At 32.0% G+C, this 12,234-nt stretch overlaps 1 protein-coding gene across 2 annotated transcripts; it reads right to left on the bottom strand.

The window, feature by feature from the left end:
* Positions 1–1,457: 1,457 nt before the first annotated feature.
* LOC143619983 (calcium-dependent protein kinase 1-like) lies at positions 1,458–7,066 on the bottom strand. Of its 2 annotated transcripts, none has more exons than XM_077091794.1 (8): positions 6,853–7,066; positions 5,745–6,682; positions 3,857–4,000; positions 3,329–3,481; positions 3,049–3,164; positions 2,603–2,770; positions 2,242–2,463; positions 1,458–1,625 (listed from the first exon to the last, which is right to left on the bottom strand). In XM_077091794.1, exons 2-8 carry the CDS (start codon positions 6,526–6,528, stop codon positions 1,506–1,508), a joined length of 1,707 nt encoding a protein of 568 aa, XP_076947909.1. In that variant the 5' UTR covers positions 6,529–6,682; positions 6,853–7,066; the 3' UTR covers positions 1,458–1,505. The 2 variants fall into 2 exon arrangements, with proteins under 2 accessions (XP_076947909.1, XP_076947908.1); XM_077091793.1 differs by having other exon boundaries at positions 5,745–6,773; positions 6,937–7,052.
* Between the last annotated feature and the right edge of the window lie 5,168 nt (positions 7,067–12,234).

Raw genomic sequence — 12,234 nt, 5'->3', positions numbered from 1 at the left:
AAATTAATATTTGATTCTGAAAAAATATATGTTTTATTTATAATTAAGAAACAATTTATAGTAAAAAAAATAAGCGAGTTATGGGTCTCACCAAACCCAGATAACTTTTAAACCTAGTTATAACATCTTATTTATTTGTGAAATTCTTTTTTCATCAAACCCTAAGTATATTATTAATTTCTTACAATAAATAAAATTAAAATCCAGAAAAATATATAACTATTAGAGAATAATATAAAACAACTCTCGTAATACGGGGATAAAAAACTAGTGTACATACATACATACACACATGCATTATATAATTGTTCAATTTTAGTCATTCACAACAATGAAAACTAGTTGGAATCAACTTGCGTGTTGCAGTGGGGTAACGATGAGTTCAGACAGCTCGATTGGTATCGGTTCGGTTAGTTACGGTACTGGCATTAACTATAGTAACCCATGTGCATAAAGAAACGAAAATGACTTGAATTAAATTTATATTAAAAATGTAGATAAAAATCAATACGTGCTCAGTTCGTTGTGGCGGTGGCTCGGCTATGCACCCTTAGACGTAAATAATTCATATAATCTTAATATATTATTGAAGGATAAATATAACTTTAGCATCCTAACTTCTTACCTATATAAAGATACTTAATTTAAAACTTAGAAGCTTTCATACTTAAACCATTAAGAAGAACCAAGTTAGTGTCACAGCTTTCAAAACCACATTTATAATATACATTTTTAGTAGAGATGATAATGATATCTTGATATTTTCACTCTCAAAAGTTTGAAGCTTAATTTTTGAATGACACATAAGGGTCTTTCTTTCTTCTAGAAAAGTAGAAAGGTTAGATAAAATTAAATAATAGTGGTTATTTTCATATATTTATTTAGTATATTGACCTAATTTTAGTGAGCTTCCTTTTAGTGACCTAATTTGCTATAAATTTATAATTAATAATCATTTTATTATTTAATACTTCCCTATGAAAATCATACGCACTATCAATAGTCCGGGTTAAGGTAGTTAGGGTGTAGAATACGAGGTCAATGGTTCAATCTATGTAAATTGTAACATTTAGCTGTTAAAAAAAAGTTCAACTAAAAAAAAGTTCAACTAAAGTGTTCATTATTCGAATCGGGTGCTTATCCGAACCAAATTTGGGAATCTTGGACCGAACCGATTTGAATAAGCCAAATTCAAATAATATAGTTTTTATTAATCATGCGTACCTATGTGTGGTCTATTAGCTCGTTATCCAAGTTAAGAACGATTCCGGGTTTTGCAAAAAAAATTGCATGTTAACAGCAACCTAAACAATATTCTAACAAGAATGCATGACAAATAACTGTATTTTGCAAGAATGAGCTATTTCAAACAAATTACAGGAACATAGATGCAAAAAGAACAACATTATAGTGTAATATATATTTTATCCAAAGTTACTCATTTTCACTCAATATAGTTCTAGAACATGAAAATTTAAAAAGAAGAAAAGGTAAAAATTATAGATTCAAAGTTTAAATGCTTCTCTGAACTTCATACTGAAACTATTGTCTAGGCTCTTTTTTTGTGCGGATCCGGTATGTCCTTGCATCATGGCCACAAACTCATTGTAATCTATTCGTCCATCCTGCAAAAAATAAAATAAAAATTATACCAAATAAAATCATGAACATGAATATAAACAAAACTTTAAAAATTACAAATGTAAGTCAAAAAGCGGATTCAATACGAAACCAATTATAACCATAATTTAAAAAAAAAAATATTAGTAAAGTGACTATTATACCCTTTATTTAAAAAAATCAACTTCTTGAAACATAGTCACTTTGTGAGGGCGAAATAAAAAAAACTAATGGAATTTAGAATTTTGGTTCTAGTGATCAAAGTATATTTTTTAATAAAGAATAGACGAAAACAGTAATTTAGGATGTCTCATATGGGTTAGGGCGGGTTGGGTGGGGTGTGAAACGGTTCAAAACACATATGTTGGCCCATGAACACTTTTGACAATCTTTTAATTTTTTTCATAAATTTATATTGCATTTTATATGATTACAAAAACTATATTGGTAATTAATAATCTAAATTGTGATAAAACAATTTAGGAGGATCAAAAACAAATTTTGGGTAACTTTCGACTCGTTTCATTTTTGACCCAAAAGAGATAAAACATAAGCCCATTCAAAAGCAAAACCGTAGTAAATTGATAACAAAAAGATGGGATTAAAGCTGGAAATACTTACATTATCTTGGTCAACATCTTGAATTAATTCTTCAAGGTGAGCATTTATGCCAAATTCATCACAGGCTTGTTGAAGTTCATCAGCAGTGATATAACCACTTCCGTCTTTATCAAAGTATGAAAAAGCCGCAAACAAATGATCTTCTTTCTCAATTTTATTCAGATGTAATGTTGCAGCAACAAATTCTCCATAATCAATTGTTCCACTATTATCTACATCAGCCTGTATTTGATTTACAAAGTCAAACAAGCTGCTTTTCAACATCAATGTGTCTTATTATTCTTTGAAATAAAAAAGTTACACAACTATAAGAAATATTATTCAGATGAAACCAAAGTTTGATGTTTGGTCTGGGGTTTACCGCTTTCATGAGATCATAAATTTCTGATTCCTTAAGGTTAGCACCAACTCTTTTTAATCCAGCCTTAAGTTCTTCAAATGTAATTTGACCACTGTTATCCGTATCGATCATTTGAAACATTTGTTTTAGCCCTGCTATTTCTTCTTCAGATAAGCTCTCTGCAATAACCTAAACACACACACACACACAAAAAAAATGAAAACAAAAAAAAAACCATAAAAGAAAATTTTCATGTGATACCCTTTGACCTTTTAGGTCAACCATGGATATTTCCAAGTTCATAATCGATACAGTTTTTTAGTTATAAATTGAACCGAACCATTTTCATAAACTATAGTAATCAGTAGTGAAGTTCAATGTAATCAGGATTTTTTTAACACCCTTAAAAAAGATAACAATTTTAATGTTAAAAGCTAGCCGGTTTGACCTCAAAACGTCAAACTTACCCTAAGTGCCATTTTCTTAAGCTTGTTCATGGCTGAAAACTGTTTCATTCGACTTAGAACTGCAGAATCAAGAGGCTTGTCAGGGGCCACACCATCAACTTGAACCCAAGGATGACCTGTAACAAGGTCAAAATTCGGTCAACATTTTTTAGTTATGGTAAAAACCTATATTATATTATGCAACAAGATTGTTATTTGTTAAGGTAGAAAGTAAGTAAATTTCATAGTCCCCTCTGGTTAGAAGACATTAAAAAAAATCTTTATTCAAATGGAAACTCACATAGAACTTCATGAGCGGTTAATCTTTTCTTCGGGTCCCGCACAAGCATCCTCCTTACAAGATCTTTTGCAGATTCAGAAATACTTGGCCATGGATCAGATGAGAAATCAAGATCACCTTGCAAGACTTGTTCAAATATTCCTTGCTCGGCTTCTATACACCCATAAAAACGAGAAAAAAAAAACGATAATTATTAAAACAAATAAACGACAGTTTCAATATTATTGCAAAGTTCCTCTTTTGGCTAAATTTCCAAAGTTAAATGTTACCAATGTGTCCATTGTCATCACAAATTATATGCAAGAGTTTGATTGAGCACATATTTTGAAGAGGCATTATAAACGCCCAAAATACTCCTCATAGTTATAAAATGAGGAATTAAATGGCTCAATTCAAGGCTATTAACATTTTGTATAAGTAGTTTTTGATTGTAAATTTGTAACTTCACCAAAAATAATTGCGTTTCAGGAATCAGGACCCGAAAGGAGGGAAGGGTAAATATGTAATTGCACATAACAAAATACTGACCAGCCCAGAAAGGAGGTACTCCACTTAAAAGGATGTAAACAATAACCCCTGCACTCCAAACATCTGCTTCTGGACCGTAGCGCTTTCTTAAAACTTCCGGTGCAACGTAATACGGACTGCCAACCACATCAGTAAATGATTCACCTAAGACAACCAAATATAATGTTAACTGAAAGCTAGAAAATAATGAATAACTCAAATTGGGGGGCAAAGTCAATTTGGATTGCATTTTATTATAAATTGGTTCGATGTATAAAATTAGGCATTCAGCACGCGTTGATAGTTAAAAGTCACCCACAGCATACTCAAGTGTTTATGATTTATGATTTATTAAATTACTTTATTCAAATAAATTGTATCATTCTCTTGATGATGGTTTCCATATTTAATCTTTTTTTATTTCAATTATTCATGAAATTAAAAAATTGGACAAAAAGTGTTGGCTAGTCAAGCCAAACTCTTCTCCCTCATCATCACCAATGATCTCTTTACGCACGCATGTGAATATACATATTTCTAATTTGTGTGAGTGTGGCACTGTGTGAGCACATATCGTAAATTAGCAGAATTACTGCTTAAGTCTTAAAAGTTTCTGATAATTTAATATTCAACCACCTGTGATTTGACAAAGTCACAAAACCATTTCAGATTTATATAGCATTCCATTTGGGGTTGTATGTAGTCCTTACTAAAAATATATCATGTATTTAATTCAAGGACTTGTAACTTGGTCAAACAACATTTGTATAATGGACTGTTTTGTTAGTTTCCCGTGTTTCAGGTTTTGCCCATCTCTGAAGAAAAATTATTTTTAATGAATTATGTACTGCCTGGTTATGAAGCATCTTATAAAGAAAGTGTTAATGATTTATGTACCGCCTGGTTACGAAGCATCTTATCAAGGAAAGACGAGAAAAGCGTATGGTGAGTAGAAAGTAGAGATTGCAAGAAGCCAATAAAAGAGTGAACTGAAAAGTCTCAAAATCAAACAATGAAGAAATGTTTGGATGTGTATTTAAACTGGTCATTGCAATCTACCTCTACCTATATATATATACATACTATTAAAGCAAAACCATTCCACATGTCATTCAACTAGAGTAGCCAACTAGAATGCCAACTAATACTATTACCATTTATATAGTTACTAACAAAGTTACAAATGTAACTTTAAATGTTGTATTAAATAAGGTTTTTAGATATTTATGAATTATCAAAATTTATTTATCAATATTTATATCTTATGAATCCATAAGGTATGATATTACGTATATTATTAAACTTAACTTTTTTGCTGTATTTTTTTAATCACCCATGTATTACACGGGCTATATCCTAGTGTCACAATAATATGTTTCAAGTATTGTCCAATCAGTAAAATGGGTCACAGTAATTGACTATAAAAGGAAACGAGCCAAACAAGTCAAAAGTTGCCTAAAGTAAATCTTCATCAATCACTTTATTCAAAAGTCAGATTATTATCAAAAACAGTATATCTTTTGTGATACCATTTGACACACTTAACGTTTGGCCCATTTGTGAACCCACCTACTTGCCACTTCTAGTTTTAAGTGTTCGGGTAAGCACCATGATCATGAGTTTCTGATCACTTAGGGTTAACAAAATCAGATTTGGATAATATAAGAAAAATGACTATCGACAAGAATCGGAAATGAGTTCAAACTGATTATAGTGTTTGGTAAAACTTGATCATGATCATGAGTTTCCAACTATTTATGGTCAAAATGAACATATTTGGATGAACGATTGCTGTAAATGCATAACTAACTATTCAAGCGATAACCAACTTATTATTTGGTTACCTTATTCTACAACTCCCAACAATCACACACAAAATAAATTCCAAAAAGATAACTCAAAATTATACCTGGCTTAAAGAAAACCGACAATCCAAAATCAATAGTTTTCAAAAGCGCTTCTTCTTTCTTATCCACAAGCAAGAAATTTTCGGGCTTTAAATCCCTATGCATAACCCCTAAAGAATGACAAGTTTCCACAACGCCAACAATTGTTCTTGTAAGCTCAGACGCCTTTTTCTCAGTATAATGTCCAATTTGAATAATCCTATCAAAAAGCTCACCACCCGCACATAATTCCATAACAACATGAACCGCGATCGAATCCTCATATGCACCTTTTATTGCTATAACATTCGGGTGACCCGACAAATGATGCATGATTTGAATTTCTCTTCTTACATCCTCCACATCGTCTTCAGTCAACAACTTTCTTTTGGCAATCGATTTGCATGCGTATTGTTGACCCGTTGACTTTTCTGTACAGAGAAAAGTTGTACCGAACTGTCCTTGGCCTAGTTTCTTCCCCAAAGTGAAAAACTCCTTCAAAGTCCCGGTTTTTCTTTGTAAAACAGAATCGGTTCGTAGCCCGGCACTTGAAACTCGTTTCATTTGAGGGCCTTTTTTGGGCTTCATGGGTTGTTCTTGTTTCTTTTCGGGTTTCAGAATCGTTACATGTTCGGGTGGCTTGTTTTGTACCGGTAATGGTGACTCGGGTTGTTTGGAATGAGTTGAAGATTGGTCTCCATTAGGAGTCGGTGGGGTTTCTTCGGTTGGTGTTCGCCACATTGCAGCTGAAACCGATTGAAAGAATCCATTTTTAGAAATATTTGGTCCAACACAAGTATTCCCCATTGAGCTTCAATCACTTGTTAGCATAAAGATTCAATTTCCCCTCCAAATTTGCTCAAAGAAACACCAATCTTAACCTTTAATGAAGAACCAATATAAATAAAGTCAAACCCACTTCAATTGACTCCAATATAGTCTTCACAAGATCATAAATTCACTTCTCAAAAATACCCTTTTCTGCTTTTAACATAAAGATCCAATCTTTAATCTTTCACCAAGATTCTTGCTCAATGAAACAAAGATCAAAGCTTTATCAAAAACCCAAAAAATTAAACCCAAGCCCACTTCATATGATCCAAGATTGTCAACACAAGATCATAAGTTCACTTCTCCAGAAAACCCTTTTCTGCTTTCAACATAAAGATTCAATCTTTCACCAAGGCTTTTGCTCAATGAAACAAAGATCAAAACTTTATCAAAATTAAACCCAAACCCACTTCATTTGACTCCAAGATTGTCAAAATAAGATTATAATCTCAGCTCAAATCGAAGAACAATTAGCATATAAGCACATCAAGAGGTACAGAGCCACAAGTATCATATGCACAGAAATGGAAAACAAGAAGACCTATAACAAGAGATGAAAGACTAATTAAAAGTCAAACAAGAACCAAGGGAAACGGTCAAAGCATCCAAATTAAAAAAGGATTGATGAATCTTGATAAGAACAAGACAATGATGAGTGGGGCAGGGGTGCTGAATTAGTCTCACTATTTATTTAATTATTTTGATTACTTCAAGAGAATGAATCGTGTTGATTATAATATCATTACTTATTGGGATAAAAAATATATATGTAAGATTGAGATGTTTGTTAAGAACATCGAACCTTTGATTCACATGGACAACAGGACAACTGAGGCTGCTTCAACCCTTTTTTCGGTTTTCTCAATCCCCGAAATTGACGTCTGATTTTTTCAAGTTTGTTCACTTTGTTGTCAAAATGAGAGACCACAAGTTGAAGGAAAGTCCCATCAAATAAATCAAATTTGGCAAATTGGATATAAGATTCATGCATTTATAGTGGGGCTTAAATAATCTAATAAATTTAAACCGATTAGATTTTAATAGAACGGTAGAGTCATCTTGAATTTCTATGTCATGTACGGTAATTATCAATGTATTCAATATACATTATTAAAAGTTTCATTTGTTTACTGTTATTGTTTGAAACCTCTCTTATAGTCTTATATATTATCGAATAAAGAGGTTGAAAAGTGTAAAACCTGTAGGAAGAACTATGAACCATTCGTTAAGTTGAATCTACAACTAAGTTGATACAATGACATTTTTTGTAGCTAGCAAAACGTTATTTGGGACTAGAAAAAACAATGCAACTAACAAAGTTCTATCATTTGTAATGCAAATAAGTATTTTTTTATTGTTTTTTTAAAGTACAACATAAAATCGAGCTTTTTTTTTCTTTAACGAAAGAGAGAGAGAGAGAGTAAATACACACATATATTTATTTATAAATTAAGCATTGTTTTAATAGTTGATGAGTTGATCCATCGTGTGTGCAACAATGTATTTGTAGTGTGTAAGATGGTTCTAACGATACATCCAACTCAACTTCCATGGTATATCAAACAATAAAGCGATACATCCAAGCATCCATGTTTATTATGTCATTTGTAGAGGGTTTTGATTGCACATGTACTATTCACCATATACATGGTGAATCTAACTTGCATAAGCCATGCATTAGTTTCACGTGTTTTGATGTTAAACCATGTACATGTAAATGAAATCATACATTCATGCCCCTTCTCCCCCGGAATTAAACAATGCGCATGTGTCATGCCAAGATCCATTCGTATTCTTTTTTGGATTTTTTTACTTTTAGAACAATCGTCTTGTGTGTGTGGTGTTGGGTGTGTGTGTAGAGAGAGAGAGACTGCTGTTTTCTTACATAATTGTCTTATACACAGTAATTAAAATAGTATATGAAAATGTTTATTTGGTTTTCACATACTTCTATGAATTGAATGAATATATATCTTATCATCTGGGTGTTAACTCATTTAAAATTAAAATTAAAATTAAAATTAAAATTAAAATTAAAATTAAAAGTATATAACTTATAAATTTTACCTGCTTAGAATTCTATTATATTTAGATTACAATTTTTTGAAACGGCTAACTCACACATCATTTAAACATATTCTTAAATTTACGCATTGTTCACCATGGAACTAGATCCTCAGCCACTTTAAGGTAGCACTTTCATTCACCATGTTATTGCTAACTACAAGCCATTCTGTATCCATTTACATATTTTTAATTACAAGTCGTTTACCATATTTACAACTTCAAGACAACTCTGTTTTGTTATATAACCTACTTGATCATTTAGATATCATGTTGCACGTGTCATTTTTGAAATGCATGGTTTCAAGTGTGTTCGGGTAAGGACTAGTGTGCTTAACAAAGAAAACACATGGTATATTTGGTTTCATCAAATTCAAACCGCTAACCGAGCAATATACATAGTAGTTGGAGAATATTAAATCCTTTGCTTTTAAGGGTGTGTTTGGCTGAGTTTTTCAAAGTTGCTTATTTGCTTTTCAAAAAACAGATAAGTAAATAATCATGTTTGGGTATCATAAAAGTATTTCTAGTTTTTTTTTTTTGGTTAAAAAGATGATTTTCAGAAGCAAGAAATCCAAGCCTTTTGTTTTGCTTTTGGAAAACCAAATTAAAATATGCCCATCATTCCATTATATGCAAAATTAGTAAATATATAAGAATGTCTTTTTTGGTAATTTTACCTACTTTTTGGTTTTTCCAACCACAAAGCGAATTCAAACACTTTTTTTAAAAATTACTTTTGAAAAAGCCATAAGTAAATAAACACTTTTGAAGTTAAATAAGCTTAGCCAAACACCCTGTAAGTCATCTAAGAGCCTTTTAACACAAACAATATAAATCAAACATTAAGGGGGGGGGGGGGGGGGGGGGGTTCCTTATGAAAACTACTTAAAACTTTTCAATAGGTTATAAGTTATTATTAATTTTTCTCTCTAGCATCAAAAGCAATCCCAAACACCTTCATTTTCAAAAAGTTAACAAGTGACAAGTCCATGAAAATAAGCAATCCCGAACACCCCTGAGACAAATCCCCATTACCATCAGCTCATTGTTTGTTTGGCTATGTACAAATAATTATTTTATCCGCTCGTATAATTTTTTGGAAGTTAAAGAAGCTTACACATTAAGCAAACACAAATTAACACTACGTGCATCCACTAACATCCCCAAAAGGAGACTACGGATTATGACATCTACATGTATACTGTTACACTTTTGGAGAAGTCTATCTTCACATGTGTTTTCTAGTTTTACACGTTCCGTGTAACTAGAAATGAAAAATAATGCAAGATTATTATAACAATAGAAAGCAAACGATTATTAGGATATCACCGTGGCCCCAAATCCGCAATTATCATACTTTCTTCAAATCCTTAAGTGATCGCTTGGAGGCTTGCTTTCAGTTTTAATCACAAGGAGGTATTTCTCACTTGTTAGTGGCGAATTAAGATAGACCATAGGTGTGCAATTAGTTGGTTTTCAGTAAATGTAAGTAAAGCTATCATATAATATGTTATTTCACCACTACCAATGTTGAATTAACGTGTTTCTTTACTTCTAGTAGCGAATTAACCACCATTGTGAGATATAGGAATGAGCGAACATAAATATGATGTGATGTCACTTGGTTGAGGAACATGCCATAAAAAGAACTTAATATATACGCGAATAAAGTTTGTTGACCACAGTCAAGTCGTAGGAACTATGTAATGGTATAAGGAACTTAAAGCTAGAGCTTAATATGACATTTTAAAGCTAGAGCTTGATCTACAATTCTACATGCTAGGAACTTAGAGAATGTTTGGGATTGAGTTTGAAAAAGGTTTATTGGCTTATTGGCTTTTTCAAAAAGTCAGGATTTGGGGCTTTTGGAAAACTGCTTTTCAACCCTTTCAAAAATCTAAAATAAGAAAGTTTTTTGTGATTGCCAAACATGTTTTAATTTATTGGCTTTTTGAAAACACCAATAAGCCAATAAGCATTTTCAAACTCAATCCCAAACATGCTCTTAATCTCATTAACCTTTTTCACTGCTCCTTTTTTTGACATTTTTAAGCCATAACTTGATCTATATGTTAAGTTAAATACTTTGGACGCGTTCGTCTCACAAAATGAAATGGAATTGGAATTGGAATTTGCATGGGATTTGGAATTGGAATTGGAAGGAATTGAAATCCAATTTCATTATTGATGTGTTCGTTTGACAAATGAATTGTAATCTATCATCACAAATGAATTGAAATCATTTTTTTAACGAGAATAACGGCGGAAACATTTTAGTTTTTTTTAGACTTTTTGTTTTTTATTTATATTTTGTGTTATAATTTTTTTATTATTTTGTTTTGAATTTTTTTAGGGGTTTTCTATTAAGATAAAAACCCCTCAAAAAATTATTCAAAAATAATAATAAAAAATTCATAACTCAAAATATAAATAAAAAACAAAAAAAAAGTAAAAAACTAAAATATTTTATTCGTTGTCCCCGTTCTCCAAAAAAAAAAACAAACAAAAAAACTCTCGGAAAAGATTCCAATGAATTCACTTGAAATCCTCTGTATCTTGGAAGGAGTTGAAATCCCTTTATTTAAAGGAATTTGAAGGAATTGAATTCTAATTTCAATTCTTTGAACAGAACACGCCAAAATGAAATTAAGATTCCAATTCCAACGAAACAAAAACGCCATGTCAAGGGATTTTATTTCCAATTCTTTTGAATTCCCACGAATTTTGTGAAACAAACGCGCCCTTATAGTTGGACATAAATGTTGATAAGGAAAGAGGCCAAACTTCTTTCCTAATATTCGGAATTCATCTAGAGTGTTTTGAAGCAGTGACGGAACTTGAACAGTTGTATTTGGAGGGCTAAAAATTTTAAACTAGTCATAAGTTCATACATCATTTTTTTATCTAATAAATACCGTAAATTCCAAAAAAATAACATCTTCTTGCACATAAATGAATATGAGCTTTTGGATCTGAGGGGTAAAAGATATAAAACATAGCATAATTACAAAGAAACAGGCTATATATCCTACTTCTAAACCGAAAGCCCGAAAGAACCACAACCCCTCCCCGCCCCCAATAAGATCCGCCCATGTTTTGAAGGTATCAATTTATTGCCTTTAAGGTCAAATGTAGCATCCATGTAGCATTTGTACACATGTTTCAAGTTATCCAGGCATAAGACTAGTCATAATTGATTCCCAAGGCTCAAGCTTTGCAAGTTTCCATCAATTATCAAGTCATTCATGTGTGAGTAATATGGATTACAATACGAGGGAGTCATCATATAATGAACCTGCTCGTTGCTATGCGCACTTATGAGTTGTGATTTTAAGCAAAACAAAACTTAACAATGAAGGTTAGAATTAGTCGTATTCAGAAATATCACTCTTGCGATTCACACGCAACCTCGTATAGTGTCAACTAGTTTTAACGTTTTATGTTTCAAGCATCGTTTGTAGCCAATATTGTTGCGACATGACCTGACCAGTTCGACCAGGATTCGGTCTATTGATCGGTCCGGTTCTATGTAGTTCGCTCGGTTCCCAAAAAACCGCTTGGTCTGAACCGGTTAGACTGCCCCACCAGAAAACCGTACCGGTTGAACCGGTTTTA

Source organism: Bidens hawaiensis, unplaced genomic scaffold (genome assembly GCF_021521415.1).
Source record: "Bidens hawaiensis isolate Kalapana, Puna unplaced genomic scaffold, B.hawaiensis_p1.1 tig00002525_1, whole genome shotgun sequence".
NCBI lineage: Eukaryota > Viridiplantae > Streptophyta > Magnoliopsida > Asterales > Asteraceae > Bidens > Bidens hawaiensis.
This window is presented reverse-complemented; position numbering and strand designations above follow the sequence as displayed.